The sequence below is a fragment of the Diadema antillarum genome, unplaced genomic scaffold (assembly GCF_040938485.1).
Source record: "Diadema antillarum isolate AM-2024a unplaced genomic scaffold, OU_Dant_1.0 scf00000084, whole genome shotgun sequence".
NCBI classification, from domain to species: Eukaryota; Metazoa; Echinodermata; class Echinoidea; order Diadematoida; family Diadematidae; genus Diadema; species Diadema antillarum.
In genome coordinates this window covers 404,064-429,937 of record NW_027270973.1, presented here as the reverse complement: position 1 = coordinate 429,937, position 25,874 = coordinate 404,064, and the positions used below count along the sequence as shown (strand labels likewise).

Below are 25,874 nucleotides of genomic sequence, written 5' to 3'. Positions count from 1 at the left end.
AATCAAATATGGTCACAAGATGAAACGTTTCATATCGTAGGGTTTATCTTTGAGAATGGTGGTGTAAAGTACAGAGATCTGTACAGTGGGTAAAGAATGCTGTTGGGTCGACGAAGAATTCAAAGTATGTGTAGAGAACAATCCCTTCTTTTATTTTGAAATATGCGAGATGTGGGGATATGCAGGCAAACCTGTTATAACAGGATAGTGGTGACTGAGAGAGCTTTCTTGTTATAACAACATCTTGCTAAAACGGACACGGTAAACATGGGAAGTAATGAAAGTTTTCCCGGACAAATCTTCTCGTTCTCACAAAATCTTGCTGTAATCTTTGTTTGTTATAACGGAGTTTGCCTGTAATGCAAAAAGTGTGTACATTTGTATATCAGATGTAAACTTCTGTAACAAAGTATTGTCTTGTGCAATGTATCATGTTAATGTCAATAGTAATTGGTTGCAGACAACTAAACGATATTAAAATCTTTTATCATTCGTAGTAACAACTTTGCTGCTGGACACAATGTTATTACTGTCTCACTCAGTTCTTGAGTGCGCTGTTACAATGTGCTTACATTACTGTCTATCGTCACTTATTCCTTTATTGAGTCCAGGAAAAAAAAATATCACTTCATGAAACACTTTATGAATATCGATGTCACGTGTGTCATTCTTGACTTCTCTGGAATACAGTGCTGTGATGCGCCGAATATGTCATGAGTTTTTAGTTTTCGTGAATTTTTGCGTGTCAGGGTTTTTTTTTTTTTTTTTCAAATTTAAAAACAAGCGAAAATATTGACTGGTCCTGACATGAATATGGCTTGCACGCATACAGTTCTTTGTTCAGTACCAAACTCCATGATGGCAAATTTGACCTGATTCACAAAAAATTAGACTCGCTAAATATATGACATATACAATCTCAAATGACATCTAGAGAGCATGGTCTTCACATTGTGGAATATTGGAAGCTTTAGCGTTGAATTGAAATCTAATGTAATGTAAGAAGAAAAAAAAAACATTTATAAGTCATTTACTGGAATGCTCTGCCTTTTGGTTTAGCCTGACATAAACAGGAAAATGCATACAAACTTTTCGAGATTGCAAAGATGTACACTGCTAAAGCTGGATGCTCACTTTCAGCTACGTGTGTAGCAAGCAACAGTAAAAATACCACAACACCAACTTTTCTCTTTCCAGACACAGAGCAGGAAGTAGCAGTACGAGGTTTCACTCTCAAAATTACTCTGTTGCCTTTAATGGCAATGCTTCATAAGGACGAAGTGTCAAGTCATGGCTATTTATATGATGAGCATCAACCCATGATATGATAAATTAGTCATTACTGACTGCTAGACTGGTCTTTGGCCTTCAAGAAAGAAGATGAGTTCTTGACTATAGATCCTCAAAGCACAATTTTTGCTGTCTACACCTTGGCATTCCTTAGTGTTTCATACACTCTTTTGAAAAAGCCAAAGAACGGGAATAGAGAGTCTCAAATATATATTGAATTTATATAATCTATATTATTTTGAAGAGAGTAAGACATCACGAACCAAACGTTTATAATATGTTTTCGTATTGCTTCTCCAGAATGGGATATTTTCTCGGCCTGTTGATAGGATAAAACAAAAGCTGTCCCTGGGTTCTACCATCAACAACATGTATCAGTGGGAAATACCCTTGTCTACAAAATGATGCGCTGAATCTTTGACATACATGTATCTTCATGTCAAGCACAAAGGGGACCAAGCCAAGGGGTCAGGATTGTAATATGGGTTGAATGATGCAATGCAATCTACTAACAGTCTATTTCTCTTTAAACTCTAACACACACACACACACACACACACACACACACACACACACACACACACACACACACACACAGGCAAACACATACACACACACACACACACACAGGCAAACACATACACACATGGACATGACATTTTGAATGTATGTTAGAGGGCAACTGTATTTATTCAACTTGACGGAAAGCTCACCTAATATACACCACCTTTATTAAACACATAAGAAGTATGGAATGTATAGAAGAAAGCATAGATATTCAATCTACATTTCAGACTGATCAACTTTTTCATTTCATTACTTTTTCATAATCTGAAAAAATAAATGAAATTAAAATTATTACAGATATGTATAGATATTACAATTTTAGAGATGTAATATAATACTTGACTTCCCCCGAGTTGTGATATTTTCCGTAAGAGATTATATTTTCCTGAAGCGCATAGTGCTCAGGGAAATATTGTTGTGAGGGGAAAATATAAATTTCAGAGACTGTCCAGTGTTATATTACATGTACAACAATAGGCAAGGCAACATGCTATAACAATGTAGTCTGCATAAATACACATTATTTCATTCTAGCTCCATCAGCACCCAGTAAAATATTTGAATCATAGCATCTGACATACTGGCAATTACAGTACTGTACACTGTTTGTAATGTAAAAATATCGATCCTTGCTGCATTAATTGCATGATTGCATTATGACCTGTCACTGCCCAGAATGTGTGTGGACCATTTAATAATACTATTGGCACAATTGACTTATGAAGTATATGTTACCCTTCTTATTTGTAGGCTCTCATTACGAATTCCTATCAAGAAAAACAACAAAAATCTTTTCATTGAGCATTTCCAGAAGCAGATAAGGCTGAGAATGCATTTTTCTCCCATTTTTCATAAACTGCTCTCCTAAAAGTACATGTATACCGTATTTCACACACACACATCACTTTTATTGCCTATTCATGAAATCTACTTGAAAATTGCACTTTATTTACTTCGATACAATCCTACCCATATTATCATTCTATTTCTGTATTTTCATTCCACATTTCTTATTTTGTGAAGGATATTTTCTGGCATACAATAGCCCCCCCCCCCCCCCAAAAAAAGCAGGCAAACAAACAGACACATACCAACACAATGTTTCCATAATGTATCTATTCAGTGACACTGATTGCCCTCCTACAGTCTGTAATCCTTTAGTGTCTTCTTACCTGAATGGCACACAGGTCTAGAACTTGATCCTCATTATTTTCCCACTTCTCAGTCCTAGAAACCACATTTCTGTTGCTTTCTGGTACACACATCTCTTTATTATGATTTTGACATCATATCATGGGTGTTTTATGAGTTATGAGTAAATGAAGTTAAAAGAATCATCGAGTATGCCTGCTACTTGTTGCTGCAACTTTCTATTTGCTAATTTCTGGATTTCCTCTTTTCGGATCGAAAACGAGGGTGCTTTCGTTAGAGCTCGCAGAAGATATTTTCTTCGCCAATAAGTTAGCCTCGCTTTTATCAAAACAAATCCATTGATTTGTGCTTTCTTCACTTTTAAGTGGAGGGATGCCATCTATATTAGGAGTGTTTATGGCATTCATTCCTCATATTTGTTTCCAGACCTGGGACAGAGGAGTATATCTATTTCATTGCAGAAATCTTTCCAATACTCCTTTTCTTCCTCCCTTAGTGTTTTTTGTTAGGCAATAAAGGGCATGTCACATTGACAATTAAAGGGGGAAACTCCACTTCATGGTCTGGTTGACTTTAAATCAACAAGAAAAGCCAAACTAGGAGAACAAAGATGTAATGAGAGTTGCATAGAAATCTTGAGATCGATTTACACTTTTCATGGAGCAGTGGCAATGGTCGTTGTAAGATGTGTTAGTAATATATAGGTGCATTCGAACGCTCTCGTAAAGCGAACTGTACCGTACCGAACCCGAGCCAGAGGAGCGCCCGAACTCTCTTTAAGTGTACCGTACCATACCATACTGTACCGAGCCAAAAGTGGACCACTTCCCGATGTGCTCCAAAAGCGTACCAAAAGCGTTCCAAAAGTTAGCTGTAAAGCATTAGCGTATATCATGCACATACGTCACAATGCAAAGACACCATTCTCTTTGTTCGGGACAGCTGCAAGTAGTTCAAGAGTCAGGTGAATGACATTCTTGCTACAAAATGCTTAACCTCTTCTAAAAATAGCTCATGAGGTATGCCTTCTCAACAGAACTCTTGAATGCTTCAAATCTGGAACAGTTCGGTACGGTATGCTTTGGTTCAGTTCGCTTTGGTTTGCTTTAGAGCGCTCGAACGCACCCTATGTCACAATGATGTCAATACATCAAAACTTTCCCATTCCACTGCAAAGAAACAGAATCTTAAAGATTATTTTCTATCTATGATTAAGCAGCTACAATAACTCTCTCTCTCTCTTATATAAACCATTGCTTCATAACTTACAACCCTGGAATGTTACCATGAGGCACGTAGAAATACTTCGAAAATTTTCTGCTTTTTTGCTCATAAATTCGTGAGGGATGACATCATCCCCTTGGCTACATGGCTTATATTCAAGTGAGCAATGACACTGTTTTGTGAAAATACAACATTTATAAAATGCCCTTTCTGTCTTTTCTCACATCAAACTTTAAATACCCCGGGCATCGATGCATTAATTAACTCCTGTATGTTTGACTTGACTCTACAACAGTACTTCTTCAATGTGTAATTACACACATTTCACAATGCTAAAATTGGCTGTGGGAAGTAGATTAAAATCAGGTAAATGGAATGGTAAAAGATTCATCAAACTCATACCTTCCAAAGTTCTGAAATTTTGAACATGCATATTGGCAGAGATGTCATCACATCAAATTTCTCAAATTATCAATCAAAATAAGTTTGATTTTGTATACGGTGCACTCCCGTTATAGTGGATTCTCGTTACAATGAAGTAAAAATTCAGGCCCCAAAATTATAATCTATGTATCTTTATATACTTTATTGTTCACCTACAGCAAAATTTTGATAGAATGAAAGAAAACTGCTGGACCCAAGGACTCCGTTATAATGGGAGTGCACTGTTATACCATTGTGTACAAACCAATTGCAGAGATGTAACGTAATGTAGCATCACCTCCTCCAATTTGCATGTTTAGATCCAATCCATTTCACTCTACAGAGAAAGCATTTTGAAACTTCCGTATTTCATCACTTCATTGCTGCTGGTCTGACTACCAAGAACTTTTACCCTGTGCTACATGTATATTTGTCCAATTTTAATCTTATCTATTTAAGTCAACATGAGAATAAGAGGAATATTTTTTTTCTCTAAATAAGAGAGAGAACTTTACTCTGTCATACAGTAACTGGAAGATATAGACAAGGTGTGAAAGGTGTTGCTACTAGCGATACAGTTCTGTTGGTTGTAGATGTTCCTTGAAGTAGTCCAGCATGAGATGCCATGATTTTTCTATACTGTGAGCATATGGCTTGGTGGTTCCTCCCCAGGTTGTGAAGGAAGCTGGATTCAAGAGAGACAGCGAAAAATAGACATGAGTCAGCAAAAATCAATAATGATAATAAAACGATGATGATGACAATAATAATAACAACAACAATAATAATAATAATAATAATAATAATAATATTAATATTAATATTAATTAGATGATTATTATTATTATTATTTAACAATAATAATAATCATCATCATAATAATAATAATAATAATAATAATAATGATTTTAATAATAATGATGATGATGATGATAATAACAACAAAAACAACAACAATGATCACTTAGTGTATAGGGCCCACAGGTCTGCTTTGTTGGATGCTCATGGCGATTTGGTACAACAATCAACTACAAATGACATTATACATTAGGAAGGGGAGCAATGAAACCATAAAACAAGAAAGGCATGGACAATCAGAGATTGAATGAGTATGTTTTAAGACTTGATCTGAATTTGTGCATTGCAGTAATCTATGAAAATCTTATCAAAATCCAACTGACGGTGAATGTCAAATCTAAACTACACAGAGCATACACTGTTTCAACTGATTGCAACATTGACATCAACCATATTTGTATGGGTATGTGCAAAATTATGAACTTTATAAACAAATGATAAGGCATGTTAAAGATATGTGAGCCAATGAGAGATTGATCCCAGAATGAGACAAGGATGTTTACGCCTTACGTTTTGGCTCCGATGGAAACCTGACAGAGGACTGTGTGACAATAGGCATGTAAGGAGCGTCCACAAGGTGTCCCATGCCCTCCATTAAGTGCGATTGGACGAGATGACCCTTCCCTGCAGCTATCATCCGTTCCCTCACCTACCGGCCAGACAAATATTAGATTTCATCATTTAAAAACTCTCTAACTTCAGGATGCGACTTCAGGCAATATCTCAGCTCTTCTATTTTTGCTCCAAATTGCTATTTGCCTGATAATGAGAAAATGTTGTAAGTATGTAAATGGAGTATAGCCAAAATAATGGAAGAAAAGACTTTATGGAGGCAAGTTATTTATCTTATTTACAAGAAATGCATTTTTTCTATACAGTTAAAAAAAAAAGAATTACAACTCCTACATTAGCACTGTTTACCATTTATTTACACTGTCATTCAATTTGACCTACGTACAAGGTTTTTTGCTGATATTTACTTAATTGTGGTTTACAACACCTCCCACTATCGAAACATTTATTTGACCATTGAAAGTTAGACCTATTTGAGAGAAGTTTTGGCTAAATTGAAAAAATCATTTAGCTTCATAAACTCAATTTGGAAGAATTCTATTTGTCCTCTCTCTTTTGACGATTCATCTTATATTACAGGGGGGAAAAAAAGAGGTGAGGAAAATAGGGAACTTTACCAATCTCATGCGATTCTTTGATGTCGCATACTGGTCATCCCCGCTGACCAACAGGAGCACAGGAACCGAGATGTTTTCTACCTGTAATTTGTTTGGAAAATTTTTTCTTTTTTTAATGGAGAGTTACATCATTTGATAATGATAATCATTCCCATTTTCTCTCACTACAACATAACATTTGCTGACTCCTTAGCTAGCAAGATCACTGCTGAAAACTTTTCTCTTCAGAAGATTGGGACACTATACTGGGATCATTTCTATTATCAATCATTTGCCTAATCATGCTTTCTGCACCCATTAATCTTCACCCTGTAAGGAGACCTCCGGATGATTTTCAGACTTTTACATATGAACAACTATAAATTGCTAACATTGGATACAGGGTTTCAGAATTTTTAGTAATTGGGGCAAGGAGGTTCGAGAAATGGAGTCACAACAGTCTTATTCGCTTTGATCCCATGCTCGAAGCTGCCACTCAAAAATATTTGAAGTATGTGTCAAACTGGATCTGCCGCTCAGATGCGAAAACAATTGACTCGTGTCTCATTGCATAATCACCAGCCTCTTTCCAAGGAAGATATGTCTTTGTGATGGTAATAACTTTTCGCTATCCCTACTTACAAACGATGAGGGGTAGACAATGGTAAAGGCACGGGGGTGCGCGAATAGAAATTGCTCAAATATTGCTGAAATTGATATCAAATTACTTGATTGTACGTGTCTGTACGCTAATCTGACATATTAATTTATAAAGAACTATACTTGAAGATGATACCATATTAGTTTCATTTTGGTAAAATTTCAAACACTTTCACAAAATACAGCTCAGATTTACACTTTTGCACATATTTTCGAACGGAATTGACTTTTGTTTTATATGCTTTATCAATAGGTGAAATTTCATTGCATTTGATATATAAACGAGCAGCATATACCCGATATTATGTTAGCGTTAAAAATGAATCTTCAGATTGCTCAGAAAGATGGTGGCTTCAAGCATCTACCATCAAAGGCACAAATGCACCTGTGGAATTCTTGTGTCCATCCATAGAAAACTGACAGCTGATTGAATAATTATAGTCATTTGTAACTTCACCTCTTGAACATCCTTGACTGGGGTGAGGAATAAGAATGTTTTAAAGATTTATTACAAATCACCTTGTACAAGGATGATGACATAGCAGCCTCACTAAAAGAATGCATAAATAAGGGCTCAAGGAAGAAGAACAAAAGGCGAAAGCATGTATAAATTTCCACAGGTGAATTTGTCAACCACGTGGTATTGTAATGAATTACATTGCTACATTTCTGAAATACATACAAGCCCAATCAAAAGATCAAAAGGTAAATATACTTTTTTTAAAAATGGCAACCAACACTGAATCTCTGTAATGCTGTAATTACGTGCAACCGTGGGTTATCCTTCATCCCGATAGCGTTCCAGTATGTCATACGCATATGTTTGCTTTGCAATGCTTGTAACTCTTACAAGATGGTATGTAAATGTAGTAAATGAGACAATGCGTCATTGTTACATCATTACATTAATGGCGCATTGTGACCATGCCAATGGCGCAGCTTGCATGGGAGGCATGCAAATTTTATTTTTATGAGCTTACAAAGATGCAGGATTCAATTTATATTAATTTTTACTTGAGAGATGCAGAGATATATATGTTCATGCTCTTAAAAATGCATAAGTATCGTTTATGTTGCAACTGATTGACAAATTGCCCTACTTTGACATAAATAAGCACTGAATTAATCAATTTAGTGTTTACTTACGTTGATGTAGGGCAATTTGTCAAATGTAGGGCAATTTGTCAATCAGTTGCAATAAAAACACCTTGACGGAAGAATTTCACATATCATTTATGTTGTTCACCCTTTATAGGGGCTGTTTTTTTTGTGTGTGTATAATAAATGCAATTTCAACTGGAGACTGTGGCAGTGTTAGACATCATCATTAATACGAGTCTGGCCTACAACATATAAGAAGTTACATATAGCTACAAAATTGGTGTGCTTAAAATCTCAATTCACACCATCAAGCAAAATTCAACTAGAAAAAAAAAAGATTTTCAAAAAATCACAAAGCTGCACAATAATCTGTACTCACAGGTGCAATACAGTCATTAACGACATTCTCCGCTTCCAAGTCTAATGGGACGTCTTCAAGGGGATACGTACGGCACCATCTGTAGCCATCCTTTTCATATACTTCAACAAAATCCTGCACAGTTCTGAGGAGGGAGTTAAATAAACAATGAAAATATATTTTAGCCCATAGTAAACTTCCAGATTAAAGTGCCTTTAATCAGTTTGAAAGGTTTAACTCTTGTACATTCCATATTACAGAAACAAGCAGAAATTTAATGTTTACACTGAACTCCTTTGACCTAAGTAAGTTACTAGCATTACATGGCAAGCTAATGACACAGATATGAATACATTGGATTAACAATCTACTTCCTATACCACAAAAAATCTTTGAGAAGTCTCCATAACTTTTTGTGTCTCATCTAGCTATGCACATATCATATTTGCCGGCGATAATTAGGCTGCATTGTCAGATAAGCCGCATCCTGACTTCGGTGATGAAATACAGGTAAAAAAAGAAAATCTGAGGGCTTTTTGTTCTGCTTATGATGAAAACTTCAAATTTTTTCTTTATTATTTTGAATATGTGGAACTTTGTTATTTCTGCAAGCTTCCACATTTTTCCAAACAATAATTCATGTTTGTTTAGTTGTAAGTTGTTGTTTTTTTTCCGGTTGATGCAAACTGCATGTCAGGATTTTGAATGATCTGTGTGTAGAGTCCTAACATGAAGCACGACTGAGCATGTGTACACTAGTCACTCACATTATTCAATAGCTGAGTGCCTTTGTGTCTTCATTCACACACACTGTACTATTCAATAGCCAAGTATTGCATGAGATACTACATAGCAGTGCTATCTGTTATTGTGTGATTGCGGAACTGCAATTACCGCTATGGCTATGCACACCGACTCGCACTTTCACTGTGTTTTCTTTTCATTTTTTTGAATTTTTTAAATGTCCTCAGAATTGTCACCAGTGCTAATAATAAGTTAAAAAAAAAAATGTTGTTGATTGATTGCAGAACATAGCACTGTATGTATAACATTGATTAATTCAGTGGTTGATATCAAGTTGCTCATTGGCACATTATTGCATAGTTCAATACATGACTATTTGTGTTACTAGTTGGGCAGATGATTCAGACGAGTAGAAAAAACAATAATTATGCTTGTACTGACTGGCGTATGTGCCTTAGCCCACCTTTACTGCTTTATTTGTGTTAAAAACAGTGTAGCCTAATCGCCAGCAAATACAGTACGGCCTAATTGTCATATGATGTCTTTTTGTTTGATCTATAAAAAAAGAGCGATTCACTGTAACTTTCTTCCAGCAGTGTCCATAAATTGCACACTTTCATTACATGAGGGTTACAATTTCTTCATCAAAAGAACAATTTATCCATGAAAATTTTGATGTGATTTTGAAGAAAAAGCTCAAGTTTGTGTCACTTCATCTTATCAGAAAAACCTGCAATTAAGGTTATCAAAATTATGATGTTCCATGATTTCGTGCTGGCCTTACCACAAAGACAACATTGAATATACAGCTACAAATAAATGCCTGTGGTAGAAAGGAACTGGCTCTTTATCTTGAAAGAAAGTAAACAAAAACTAACAGATGTTATAAGTACAAGGAAATGAAAACTTACTATGTTCTACCACATAGATTTATGATTATTTTGAAACTATTTTTCCCATAAAAAAGACCTCCACAGAATTTCATTCTGATGAATATGACACTATATATTTGTCATTCCCATTCATATTCAAAGCATCTATGAACTAAACCTTGTAGCCATACACAAAAACTAAAAAACTAGGAGAAAAATATCCCAACATTCCTCCGAAAGATCTCCGGGGGAAGAACAGTTTTACTGCAAGACGCTCTTACCCTATAGGATGTATGAGTCGACCATCAGGCAATCTCATACCAAGAACACACGAAAATGCTTCCAACAGGCTGGTAAAGACAAGGCACCTAATTGGTAGGTTGAGTCTGGCGGCGATGTGAATGACCAATGTGCTTCCTGTACAGTAGCCGAACATCCCAACTCGCTTCTCATCCAGGCGGGAGTGCCGGGATATATACTCGAACAAATCCTGCATTGTAGGAATAGTTGACTTCATCCAATCATCATTTCTTCATGTCATTACGAAATATAAGATTCAGTATATTTGTTTGTCTGTTTGTTTTTGTCCTTTTCAAGTAGGGAGGGCCAAAAGAGACTATATATTTATGCCACTATAATCACATTCTTCCTCATTTTCTCTTCTTTTTTTTTAGAGAATATTCGTATGAGGAAATTGCAGACTAAACTATAAAGCATATTCACTCACAGTACAGCCGTATTATAATACAGTCAACCTTGCCTATAAGTCAAATCTATTTGGACTGAAGTAATAGCTTCAACTTAGAGAAAATTTGACTTATGAGAGATTAAAATCAATTGAATATAAAGAGAAGAGGGCTTCAGAAGACCTTCGACTTCTGTGATTATTCAACTGAGGTGGACTTAAGCAAGGTTGACTGATATACTCTCTGTTTGGGTATAACTGAGATAAACAGTTCATTAGCATACTAGTCCAACCATTTAAAACAGCTTGCCTAACATATCGTATACCTCAATCCATCAAGACCCTTAACCCTAAAAGGGCCGGGGGGTTGAATCAACCCCTCCTCGACATTTTTTGCGACTATTCCGCCACACGAAATTTTTTGACTGCGCCGTTCGCTGACTTTTTACTTTCAAGTCTCGCACATCTTTTGACACCATTTTCGCGAAAATCGCGTATACCGTTACGACGCTGCACTACCTTTTATACATGCCTGTCAGACCAAAAATGGCTCAAAAATGTGATTTTGTGTATAAAGTCTATGCACATGGAGTTTTCTCACCTTATTCATAAAGATGTGATTATTTTCACTTTCATAGGCTGAAATCAATTATATTTTCACCCTGATTATGCTTGCAATGGATTCTGTCATAAATTTAGCGAAAAAAATTGAACTAACAAAAGGTCGAAAAACAAAGAAATACATAAGAAATTCATAAAACAATGAAATATGTAAGAAATTAGTTTTGATACCAGATTTTTTTTCAAGTACATTGTTAGGAATGCTACAAGGAATGATGTCACCAAAAATTAGGATGCCATGAGCTTTATTTTCTAGAGCAAAATTAGAGCAAAATTTATGATTTCACGCATATATCAATTAATATAAAAATAAATTGAAAAATTGAAAAATTCAATTTTTTCTTAAATAGTTCGGCAGTTTTACGCAACAGGTAATGTATGTGCCAATTTTCAGGGTGACTGCGCGATCAATGGCCGAGATCTCGGGGGGGGGGGGGGTTGAATCAACCCTCCCCCGGCCACAGAACACCCCAAAAAGCCCAGCCTGGTTAGGGTTACCCAGTACCACACAAGATTCCAAAATGCCCACAAACTTTTAACAGTACCCTCTGATTTCCAGTCAGCAATGGGTTATTTCAGTCAGACAGCCTGACTGCAGAGATCTCTATATTTGCTCAAATTACACGTAGTCATGGTCACGTTCCCCATTAAATATCTTCTCTTTTTCTTTTGTACATAATGCAAGGTATAATATTGGCAATCGCCTGCGCTAATACTGCAAACTCATTATTGACAATGCATATATGTGCACAACTTGTCTTGTGAAAATAGCAATTTGAGTCATTCATTGACTTATTTGCTTTCACTGAGCCTAAAGCTCTACACTGTGCACAGTGCTAGAGTTGTACACCACCTCCATCTCTTGATTTCAGTGTCATAAAATATTATTTACTCAATTTTGATAGTCTTGGAAGGCAGAGGCATGGGGAAAAATATCTATCTCACTGCTAAAGTGTATTAAGATCTCGAATAACATGCAAGATTGCTGCAAGGAATTCTGTATTCTATTCGACTCATGAAACTCCACAATATTCACAGGTATCATGAAAGACACAAAATACATGAATAATCATATAATGGAAAAATACACACAATCTGCCACAAAAGTAAGAATGAATGTTCACTGCAAATCTAACTAGAATTATCACTGAAGGTGATTGATACCCCCACTCCTAGTGTTGCTTTATAGTATGTGATGTCATGAGGGCAATGACGTTAATACCAAGTTTGTGCACTTGTCGAATTGGAAACAGAATGATTTTAGTTTACTGTACAATTACAGAGTTGACACTGAGTTCCACAAGGTTTGGGTAAAAAGTGTGGTTACCATGGCAATGCATTGTCTGATACAAACACAAGGGACATTTTGCATTTACTACACTTAAAGACCATCATACACATCAAATTTGACCTTCATAGCTTGAATGTTTTATTTTGATACAACAATGAGTGGTTACCATGGCAACACATTTTCCTTAAACTAACACATTGGTGTCTTGCAAAACTACACTTCTAGATCATGATACATACTAAATTTGACTTTAATTGCTTGAATGATGGAAAAGTTATTCGATCTGCAAGGGTTTGGTAAAATTGTGGTTACCATGGCAATGGTTTGTGTGACAAACACAAAAATTATGTGTTCCACATCTATACCTCAGGGCCATAATGCCTACCAAATTTGATTTCAATTGCTTCAAAACTGTGGAAGTTGTTCACTCCACAAAGTTTCGAAGAAAACATGCGGTTACCATGGCAACGCTTTGTCAAGTACAAACACGATAGTCTTGCATAACTACACCTATAGATCATCATAGATACCAATTTTGAAATTGATTGCTCAGATACTATGGAAGTTATTCAATCCACAAGGTTTTGGTAAAATTATGATTACCATGGCAATGCATTGTCCAACAAAAACATGTCTTGCACATCTATACCTCAATATCATCATTTACCCTAAGTTTCATTTAAATTGCTTCAAAACTGTAGAAAGAGTTCATGACGCAAGATTTTGCAACGACCGACCGCCCGACCGCCCGACCGACCGACCGACCACCCGACCAACATCACGGTGACTCCTACCCCCTTCACACTACGTGTGGCGGGGATATAACAATTTGTACATAACAACATTATGACATTAACTGATCATGCTGCAACCTAGCAAACGCATTCCATCATGTCTAGTATAGATTTAGTTTCACATACTGTATGCAAACTACAATTGGCACAGTTTCTAAAGAGCTGATGGTCTATCAAATCTCAATCCCTATATAGCAATTAGTCATGTTTCATTACAGTTTGTCAAACAATTGTTATTTCACAAAATCTGTAAAAAAATAAGTTATTGATGTACATTGCATCATTCACTCATTCATAATTCATTTTGTTTTAGTAAATCTGGGCCTTAGAAACAAATTTGGGGAGTAACTTACTCATGACAGCTGGCATGGCTTGCTAGTAATCGATCCATCTGTACCAAGCTCAGAGTGAGGCAATGGACAGAAATAGCAATTTGAATGCTCTCAGATAGTGATTGATTGCAATGTGATGTCTCAGACAGACCCAAACCAGAGGCGGATCCAGGAATTCAGTAAAGGGGGGGGGGGGGGGGGGGGGGGGGGGCACAAACAATATTTCTGGTGCTACTTCGGGGTTTCATCTCATTTTTTTTCTTTTTATTTCTCTTGTTTTAACAACAAATAAAGAGAAGGCGCACACCAGGTGCGCCCCCCTCTGGATCTGCTACGGCAAACAAAGTATCGGATCACTGGAAAAACACTCAGAGAGCGCAGACCTCTGCCACGCCAGCAGCTTATTTCCATCCACACATGCATGCAATATCCCAATATAGAAACCGTCATTTACATCATCGGCTTCTAGCTTTGTGGCGCCTTGCCAGAGCAGAGCAAACGCTTTAGTAGGCCTATGCATAATAATATGCAAACCTCAAATATGTGCAGATTTAACTCACACGCTCATTGACCTCATCTGCCAAAAGATTAAAAATCCTTCGAAAATGAAAATAAAAAAATCCTGTGTCACGACCATGATTTAATTATCTATTCCTTGTGTCATCATCAACTTTTCCTGCGAGTTTGATCATTCCAAACCGTTCAAAACTCTTTGAATTATTTTGCAAACAGTTAAAATACACAAATCAATTAGTGCAAATGAAAACATAACCCCCTTCGTTGATGGAGGTAATAAAGACATACATATGACGTACCAGAATTGCCTGAGAGTCAAAGTAGTACGTGTCAGGCATCTCTCCCACAACGACTGACTTGAGGAAGTCGAGAGCAAACACAGCGTAGCCGTGGGAGGCGAGCAGAGAAGCGCGATCTTCAAGGACACCATTCCCTATCCCTCGGAGTTCGATCACCACGGGCAACGGGTCAGACGAACCTTTGCGTCAAGGATACAAATTCATGCATGACAATTGTACAGTAGGCTAAAAAAATTATGCGCAAGGAAGAATTGACATTACCGGTACCAAAGGACTAGCATTCTCACAAGAGATGTCTCTTTCTCTGCAAATTTATACTTGACTTCTACTTACAAGCCATTGATTGCAAAGTCTATAATAATGTGCCCCATATTGAAGGCTCCATGCGTGTAAACTTAGTGCAGCACCTAGGAGGAGAGGAAGACATTTTTGTTCACAAACATCTCTACTCTGAATGCAGAGTTGTAACTAACATCAACAGCACTGTGTAAAGGAAAAATAATTACACATCATTCTCACATCTTTTGTTCATCTAGTTGTCATATGCTCTTACTTTGTAACATCTTTTGTTCATCATCATCACTTGCCGTATTAGTTGTGATATATGCACAATACTGTGATTGAGTCACAGGTACACAAATTCTGCACTATAATAAGAAAGAGAAGCATGGCACATCATGAGTGCAGGGTTGGATCCACAAATTCCCGAAAAAAAGGGGGGGGGGAGGGGCACAAATTTCTGTTGCCTCTTCCAGGTTTTATCAGCTGACATGCCCAAAAAAAAAGAAAAAAAAGAAAAGGGCTTCGGTTCACATTTTCTCGTTTTCTCCTGCCACTTCCGGGTCTCATCAGCTGACCAAAAAAAAGGTCAAGCGCAGTTTCATGGGGTGTCCCCCCTCCAACAGTAAGATTTTTTTATATTCATGTTGATCATCATGCAATTTTATGCATACTTTCATTCAAAAAATAAAAGATAAAGGGGGGTGCATGACCCCAGTGCCCCCCTACCGCCCCCCCCCCTTCCCGATCCGCCGATCGTATGTCTACAGAGACAGCGTGGTACCATATACACGATTCTTGACATTCAATCAGGGGTCCAAAGGTTAAATCCTGCCAAGTGCTTTCATTCTGGCACAAAATGATTTTCATACTAAATTGTTCCTCTTAACTCAAGTGTCAGTGGGTACCTGGCAATGCTTGAATGATACCAATAACAGGGCCATCTGGAAGAGCAGTGCTAGTACAGTACACTGAAAAGGCTATCTAGCACAATAACCTGAATTCATGATGCCCAGTACGTCAAAGACTTGTAGAGGGCCATTATCCTGAGCCTAGAAAGTTCAATGAGATGCTTGGCCATGGGTTGGTCAGTTTATGCAGTCTGCATTCAATTTATTATACTTCTGTTTCCAGAGGTCATTGAGCTTAGACATGAATATCTTAGCTGATGTCGCCTTGACAGTGTCAGCAGAATTAAAGACTGTTCCAGGAGTTCACCAATTTCTGGTTAAAAGAAGGTACCCTCTTGATCTAAACTATATCACCACCATCATCATAATGCACACTAGAATTTACGAACTTTATTAGTATGTCTTGCCTCCATTAATATAGGCAGTATCACAAATGCTACAGTCAAGGCGACCTTTGATCCTTTCACACTCACCCCTCTGTTTTGGCAGGAAGAATACCCCATGAGCCTTGCCTTCGGTGAACTCATGCCGCTCCACGTGGTCTGCGAGGTATCTCCTCTCCATGACGACGACAGCCAGCTCTTCTTGGCCGGGGCTCTCATGGTCGACCAGCCTCAAGGTATACCTCAGTGGGAGCCTGGAGTCAGTCTTCTTCACCCGAGGGTACAAATGGGCCACGGCGGGAACGGGCTTACAGCTCCAGATCAGACCCATGGGTTCGATTCCTTCATAGGTTCCCCCAAGGGATGGCTGTCTAGCAACTGTCAAGAAATGATCAGAAATGTTAGAATGATCATCATTTATTTAACAAAAATGATTGGAAAAAAATTAACATGTCAAATTATGTAAATCTAAAGAAATCTTTGAAGAAGCTGCAGTAATATCACTGCTTTATGACTAGATATTTCTAAAAGTCCTTTTCCTTTAACAGCATTGTCAAAATGTTGACTTTGCAAGCCACAAGAATATAAATGGTGAGATGATAATAACAATTTGATGTTGTTACTACTACAGAAACTTTGCTAGAACAAGCAACAACATTGGGCACCCCCATAATTCACAATTCAATGTACTATCAACAAATCAAACCTGCTTAAGAAAAATGATATTTGAGACAAAATCAAGTCTCAGTGGATGGTATTATCTTCTCCATATCAAAATCACAAGAATGATTACGCAGGGTATTACTAAATTGTACTTTGAGTTGTGTATTACTATAATTTTTTTCCCCCAAAATTATCTTTAAAGAAAATTCTTGGAGAAGTCACGTCATAAAAGGGGTAGAGGGGGAGAGGTGGGGATTGTGATCAGGTGGACCCCCTTCCCTTTATCTCAAGACATGCAGTGTTGGTCACAAACAAATTGTTTTCAATGTTGGATCATTTTATCACCTGCAACCTCCCCTTGTGAGTCTGCTTTGAAGATTGCACTGGACTGGAAGACAAATCTTTTACACTCTGTCCGAACTTCTGCCTGAATGGTCACTGGCTGACTGGGGTGCAGTCCAGTGGCCCTAATGTCCAGTAGTTCATCAGCCAGACCGGACTGTGGAGTCACGTGGACGGCTGGGTGAGTGGACATGTCAGCAGTTGGCTGACCGCTGGGCATTACGGTGGGGTCAGTTGCCGTGCAGGCTTGGAATGAGCATGAATGGTGCGCTGTTGTGTGACGCAGTAGGCACTGGAGACTGAACAAGAAAGAGAGAATATGAACAAATATTTACATGTATACACAACATTCTACTCTCTCAAAGTGAATTGCAAGTCAGAAGGTACTGGAGACTGAAAACATGGAAAAAATACTGACATTTAAATTATATTTAACTTCATCAAGTGCCATGAGAATTCAGGCTGGCGCCATGATGTTTATTCTGTAGAACCCTGAGGCTTATTTTGAAGTTGAAGGTAACTGCATGTGTGATCATCATGCCATCTATAATGAGCTCTCCAAATACATATTTCTGTCCCATTGAGAGGGAAAGAAAGAGAGGAAAATATGTTAAAAAGATATTATAATGGACAAACAGAGAGAAAAATGCTGACAGAAGAAATAAATACGAAGGGAAATAGATAGAGGGAAAGAGAGAGAGAGGGAGAGAGAGAGCATCACAAAAACAGTGAAATAATAAAACAAGACAGAGAGAGGAAACAGATAATTAGGATTATCTTCATGGACTTCTGTATGGTTAACTTTGTGGATTTGTAGTGGGTAAAAAGTGAAAAAAAGGTGGCTTCAAAACTTTTTGCTTGACAAATTGGGGCAAGCATTTTTCCTCACAGTTCCAAAACACTTGCCCCAGTATGATTTTCCACTTGCCTCAGGCAATCAGGAAAGCGATCAGCACCTTGGACAGATACTCAGACAGAGAGATTTAAAAAAAAAAAGATCTAGAGACAAACAGACGGAAAAACAGAGAAAGGACAATTACAAGAGAGCAAAGAAAATTGAATGAACAGATGGGGAGACAGACAGACAGACAGACAGATGGACCGGCAGTCAAAGAAACAGATATTTCTAAAGAACTAAACAATTTAAAGGGATGGTACAGTATTGGTGGAGATGAGAATTGGGCTTTTAACTTTTTGTGAGATACCACGAAAACACTTATGATATAGTACAGAGCAAACCATTTTAAGAAGAATTCAAAGTTTATTTGATGAAACTCTAGTTTGGAATGACTGAAACATCCAAAAACAAAGTAAAACAAAGCGATTGTAATAAAGTGTGGGTCCCACACTTATTAGAATCGCTCTGTTTTGGATATCTCAGCCATTTCAAAACGAATTTTCATCAAATAAATGTTGATATCCTCATGGAATTACATGCTCTTTCCTATCTTATAAGAGGTTTCTCATTATCCCACCAAAAAAAATTGTTAGAAACCTGAAATTAGGTCTCAACCAAAACTATATGAGCCCTTTAAGATTGGAAATATTAAAAGTCTAACAGTTAACAGTCAAATAATCCGTCAGACAGTCAATGAAAAGGAAAGAGAGAAGAGAGGTAAGAATCTTAAGAGTCAAATAAACAATCGGACAGACAGAGAGAAAAAAGAACATAGAGAGATACTCAGACAGAGAGACTTAAGAAAAAAATCAAGATATGTTATAACCAAACATATGGAGAGGCTCAGATAGAAGTAGCAGAAAACAAGGGATATTAGAAAGAGAGAGAGAGACGGCTAGTCACCTCCCTGGCTAGACCAAGGAGGTACACTTGCCTGGTACCTCCTAGCCTTTTGTCAAGGCCCTCTCGCTGTAATGGGCGAGCGAAGCGAGTCCAGCTGAGCGCGACCACTCAGCTGGGCTCTCTTCACCATACAGCAAGAGGGCCTTGACAAAAGGCTAGGCACCTCCATGGACGGGGGGGGGGGGGGGGGAAGGGGGGGGTTGCATGAATAGCAGGGGAGTCAGACAAATATGCAGACAGACAGGGGGGTGGGGGGGGGGGTAAAAGAGCCAGACAAATATAATCAGAAAAAAAAAAGACAGAGAGAGGAAGAGGAACAAGAGAGAGCAGGGTCCACAGAGTTAGATAGCCAGGTAGAAAGACAGACCAAGGTTTCCATACTATTGTATTAGTTTCTATAACAGGCCTAAATGGTGCACCCACTCATGCATATCACGTGTGTAAACCATGATTCCACCACAGGGAGGTGAGACGATACCTCCCTTGCTCAGAGTGATATATTGGCTTGGCAAACCAATGTGGGACAAATACAATTGAATTAAAAGCATCACACTCACGTGTTTGTGACTGACCAGGACTTTGGCACTCAAATGAAATATAATGAATGTAAATATGCAGACGGAATTGCACAGGTTAACTGGAGGACACAGAACGTCTGATTTTTCAAATGGCAGAATACAAAGTAAGAGCTTCCCAAATTCTCAGTATTCAGGAAAAAGATTTTACTAGGATCTTCAAAGCCAAAATTGGAAACCAAGCTACCATTAAAAGAAAAAAACTAACAACACCCCAAACAGGTCTTACCAACTTGTGAGAGAGTATATATGCAACATACTATAATACAATAAAATCACACACACTGTACAGAAAATGCATGGGAATATTTGACTAAGTAGCAGACATTTCTGTACCACTTATTGATGTAAATGTTTACTTACATATGATGACAAAATGAGTGGCTCACATGATTTCAGACAATGACATTGCATCTATGACCTTGCACAGGATTACACTTACATTTCTGTTGTTAATTATATGAGAATCTATACAGAGCTTCTTCTTTCATTTCTGCCTCTAAAGTGTGTGTGTGTGTGTGTGTTTACCTATCGATCTGTCTTTCTTTCTTTCACTCTCAGTTTCTGTATTTACTCTTTTTATAATTCTAACAGAAGGATGGATATAGTTCTTTTTTTTTTGGGGGGGGGTACTTTATCTTACTTAGATCTCTAACAGATTATTGTATGGAAAGGTAAGGGAAAATAGACAAAAACAGACAGATACCTTAAAATTCACTTGTTAGACTGGTCAGTAGATAAACTGATGAGGGAAAAGCAGACAGATGATAAATGCAGATGAACAGACACAGAACGGATGGCTGGATGGTTAAACATGAAAAAAAAAATGAAAAAGGATACTGATGGAGAATATATGATTGGGGTCCTAGATAGAAAGTTACACAGATATATCATTTTAGATGGAAAATATTTCATTTGATTAAATATTTATAATATGTCTGTATGGGCAAACTGAAACTTGCCTCTTCTAAGATCATTTTGCCATAACGCTGCCTGATTTCAAGGTCAGATCAACTCTACTTTTGCACCGATGAACTGCTTACATCTTATCACAATACAGTGCCAACTGGTGCAAAGTTCAAACTTCTCACTTGCCCCGCCCCCTCTCCCAATCTATGCCTTCCTATCAATGAATACAGGCTTCAACTGATGTACAAGAGTTGAATGTAAAAATTATTCATCAAGAAGTGCTATTATGGCAAATTTTACATATTTTGCCAAGTCAGGTCATCAGGATGGATTACAAAATTCAGGGAAATAACATTATTTCTTCAGTCAGTAGTTTTAACAAAACATTTATAAGCATCTTTTGATATCATCTCGGTATCATATTCGCAAGACAGGATAAACATGAATTTGCTAATCATGAAGAATCCAAATGGACTATGGAACCAGCGAGGGGATATAATAGGCATTTTAGGGTCTCCCTCATCCTCCCCCCCCCCCACTTCCTTCTCCTTGTTCGATCACTTGTTTTGTTTTGTTTTGTTTTGTTTAGAAAAAAACCCCACAGAACTCTTAGAAATATATCCAAGACTTTAGTGTGGGGGAGGGGGAAGGATATTTTTATCATCATCGTTATAATCCTAATACTGAATATATTATCCGGATCCCCATCTATGATGCCAAAGGGGTGTTGTGGAGGGGGATCAGAGAACACTAAATTTGAAGGGATGATCTTTGACCCAACAAGAACAAGATAGATAGACCCCTCCTCCTACCCCCCGGGGGGGGGGGGGGGGGGGGGGGGGAGGGGAAATCAGGAAAAAAAATGACTTGTTTCTTGTAGTTGTCACTAGCTGTTGCATTGACATTCTACCAACAGAGTTTCTCTTTAATTTCAGCATATTGTAATGTACTTCCTAGCTCTTACAGGGTGTGTACAGTTCTGGTAGAGGTGAGGATTTAGCATTTAGAAACCTAATGTTTGTGAGAAATTCAGAAACCACTCCATGGGATGTCAAAGAGCATGCAATTCTAAGGGGTATCATAAGTTTATTTGATGAAAATCGGTTTTGAAATGGCTGAGATATCAAAAAACAAGGTGAAACAAAGAGATCCTCATAAAAGCTGTGGCCTAGCTGTCACCTTTATTATTATCACTTTTTTTGATATTTCAGCCATTTCAAAACCGATTTTCATCAAATAAACATTGAATCCTTCTCAAAATAACATGCTCTTTTATATTTCATAAGCATGATAAGAGGTTTCTCATTGCCTCAATTAGGAATGTTCAAAACATGAATCCCCACCTCAACCAGTACTGTACAGTCCCTTTAATATAATCGTTGTCATACAAGGACAAAGGTTATCACTGTAGAGTAGTTAATATACTCTTCTAGTTCTACATCAGCTAGATGCTTCTGACTTACCGATACATCTCTGCCGCTCTGGTTTTTCACTTATAAGTTATAGATACTCTGTCAGTCGGTTCTAGTGGGTCGACGTCAACCAATACGTCAACGTACTTCTTGCCGAATCCAGCTAGATTCAGAGGGGAAGGTCTACTGTCGGCAATCTTGATTGCAGATCAGGGACATAGTAGAAACCAACGCCAACTCAGTCATATCATCTCACTTTTTCACACTTGAGCTTGTGTGGGATCACAGACACAGTTTCACTATTTATAGCAGACGACGACTTGCTGCTCAGATCAGAGCCGTCAGATACGGCTCTGGCTCAGATCATATACGTACGCCCTCGGTGTCGAGAAAACTCAAGAGTATGCAGTCTGCTGCTTCTGATTCTTCGCATTTTCTAATATCTAAATGTCCCAGATCATACAATCAGAGAACTACGTCGTTTGGAGCACACACATGGCTCGTGTGGTGTGCATGGAGAAGGCTACTAGCGTACAGCGGGTCTGCTGGTATCATAGCTACTTCAGCACAATGACTAATTGGCACATGCTGTTGTGTTTCGTAACATTCCGCGTTGAATGGTTAGTTTGGCATTCAGGCGCTATGATTTCCTTGGGCAGAATACAATAGACACTGACCAGTGGATACGATCCGACACTTCGGAATATCAAACTGGTACTGGTATCGGCGTACAATAATACACAAAGCCAATGACAATGATATTGGTAATTAAGATAAATGTACGAAGCAGAAATTTAGAGTAGACACTTCTACCATCTACCATAGTTCTGAGGAGCTGTTGAAAGGGATTATCACTTCAAGGTTCAAGGTTCAAGCAGAAACATGCAAGTAATGGAAGAATACGGCAGGTCTCTGAGACTGATGCGAGACTACAAGTATATGAGACCTAAACGTGGAAAAGTACGAAACGTATACTGGTATCATATCAAAGCCATATAAGAGTATATAAAAGTGTATGAAAGTATATGAAAGGTAAACATATAAAAGTATAAGTATATGAAAGTATATGAAAGGTAAATATATAAAAGTATATGAAAAGTATATGAAAGGTAAATATATAATTATAAAAGTATATGAAAAGTTGTGTTGGCGTACGCCATATAAATTTAACCCCCCCCCCCAAAAAAAAAAATCAAAACAAAACAAAACAAAACCGTAAATGACGAAACGTAACACGAAACGTAAAACTGTATATGTTCACAACAGAATGACACGCGCCTTACAGAACTAAATTAGCAGCAACAGCAACAACAGCAACAGCTTTAATTAACAACAACAGCAACGGCAACAACAGCAGCAGCAGCAGCAGCAGCAACAACAACAACAGCGTAGGCCCTATACCTTCAGTATCAAAGTACACCTGGAATGGATACCAGGGCATTCTGTTGTAGATGGAAACGAAATCGCCTACAAGGCAGCAAATAAAATCCTAACAAACAAAAAAATAACTTAGTATAGGCCTGGGTATAATATTATGTAGGGTCTATATAGTGGAATATATCATGTTAGCAATTACGAAAAGTATTCGATCGTTGTTTTGAAGACTGGCTCAAACATTATTAAGAGGCTAAACAGATTAGAAGAGACAACATCCACCATCCACAACCATTAAAGCGTGATGCTTGTGACAGGGAAAAGCAATTGTCATGCACAATCTAAGACCGGGGTAACATTCAGGACAGGCGCCACGTTGTTAAAGTGGGGGTCGAGTTTTAAAAATAGGCCGGACGTCCATTCATTTTGAGGATGGAGGGGGAAAGACATCTTGGATAACATATTTTTGGTGCCACTTCCGGGATTAATCGGCTAACAAGCACACTTCCGGGGTTTAAAAAAAAAGCGGGGTTGGTAAGTCCCTATGTATATGCACACAAACATACACACACACACACACACACACACACACACACACACATACACACACACACACATACCCCATTTCTCTCTTCTTCGGAGCTGTTTTATTCTTTGTGTAGGACTAAATGTAGATATAATGTTACTTCATTTTATTGTTATTCTATTTTGCTGTATTTCAGTTGTTACCAACTTCTAGAATAGCTGGTATAGTCACGATAGTTGCTATTTCAGTTCGTAAGCCATTGGTTTTTTTTTTTCTGAGGGAACTTCTTTACAAGCCATATTTCCCAAGGTCTCATCGTTCCTCTGTGTGTGTATGTGTTTGTTTTCTATGTACTTAATTCATTCATTTCATTTAAATCAATTTCCAACAAGAACAAGACATTTATATACACACAATAACACAATATCAGTACAATGTAGTAACGAAGAAAATACCGGTATTGTGAAGTAACAGTAATGCAAATCATTTTCTCATAACGAATTAAAATTAAACTTTACTTAACTATGTGATTGTCATATCGAGAGGCCTATATTTGAATTTGAGAAACGGAAGCCGAATAAAGTTCAAGATCAAGTTCAAGTTGACCGTAACACAACGAACCCATACAGGAACATGCATGAATAATTACAATTTCAGTGATTTGGATACATGAATTACTCAAGGCAGAAAATACGAGGAGAATAGTATAAATCATTTGATACGGTTAATTGAGAATACGGGCTGATTTAGATAATGATTTTATGTCCGTAAATTCCATATTTCTCGGCCTATATACTTTGAAAGCTCAGTGTTATAAATGGTCTTATCACATTTTCTTTTCATATCAACAGCAACATTGCATGTACACGATGTAGCCAAAACTGTTCGCTTGTTTATATAAAATAAAGAGAAACTTATATTAAATTAATATTGCGTGATTTTTGTTTCAACCATTGGATATGTGAATATCCAACAAAACTATACACACGGAACTCTGTGCGGTCCGACCGGGTTTAAGTTGAAAACGGCCTATCTGTACACCATAGGCAGTACCCTGCAGCTGAGGCCTGCTTAAATCACAGTCTGGACGAAAACTGGTATGACCATGTCGCGCCGACGAAAGTGGAGAAATTATATACAGCGTATATTTTTCATTTCATTCATTCATTTCATTCATTAATTCTTTCACGAAATTCTTCGAGAATATCTAATAATAAACTGAGAAAACAGCTGTGAAAAGAACCACTAAGAACGTGTTTGGCTTGAAGATAAATGAAAAGCAATGTTAACCTAAACCAATTCGGAGGTAACAAATTTTAGCATTCCATGTCTGATAGCATCATAAAGTGAGCTCGGCTTGATATCCATCTCATTTATACACACTTAAAGCAATATGCATACAGTACATTGTTTCTCATAAATTCCTGGCATAGCTTGCTTTCCTGATCTCAAGAATCTCGTACCGTCAAGGAAATATCAATCAGTGGTACCTCCTTGCGATGGTTTCGTGGTCGTTAAGGATGTTTTGATATTGCGAAATATAGTCTGTTATGACTGACGTCCTTGTATCGATTGCCCCATTAACGCTCTTTTATGACAACAAAAATATAAAACAATAGAGTACATGTTTAGTACAGGCCGTAGAGAATGATTTCAAAACATCACTGGTCAGGAGGAATTAGAAACCACCCACCTCAAACCCTGTTGTGCTGGATGCTCGTCTATAGCTTCTGGACTCCTTTT

At 37.6% G+C, this 25,874-nt stretch overlaps 1 protein-coding gene across 1 annotated transcript; it reads right to left on the bottom strand.

Annotated features, from left to right (window-relative positions):
- Window positions 1-2,722: 2,722 nt before the first annotated feature.
- LOC139717866 (acyl-coenzyme A thioesterase 1-like) lies at window positions 2,723-22,861 on the bottom strand. Its single transcript, XM_071629355.1, has 9 exons — window positions 22,283-22,861; window positions 17,538-17,833; window positions 16,620-16,907; window positions 14,957-15,135; window positions 10,700-10,908; window positions 8,824-8,947; window positions 6,705-6,785; window positions 6,025-6,163; window positions 2,723-5,341 (listed from the first exon to the last, which is right to left on the bottom strand). Exons 1-9 carry the CDS (start codon window positions 22,288-22,290, stop codon window positions 5,223-5,225), a joined length of 1,443 nt encoding a protein of 480 aa, XP_071485456.1. The 5' UTR covers window positions 22,291-22,861; the 3' UTR covers window positions 2,723-5,222.
- Between the last annotated feature and the right edge of the window lie 3,013 nt (window positions 22,862-25,874).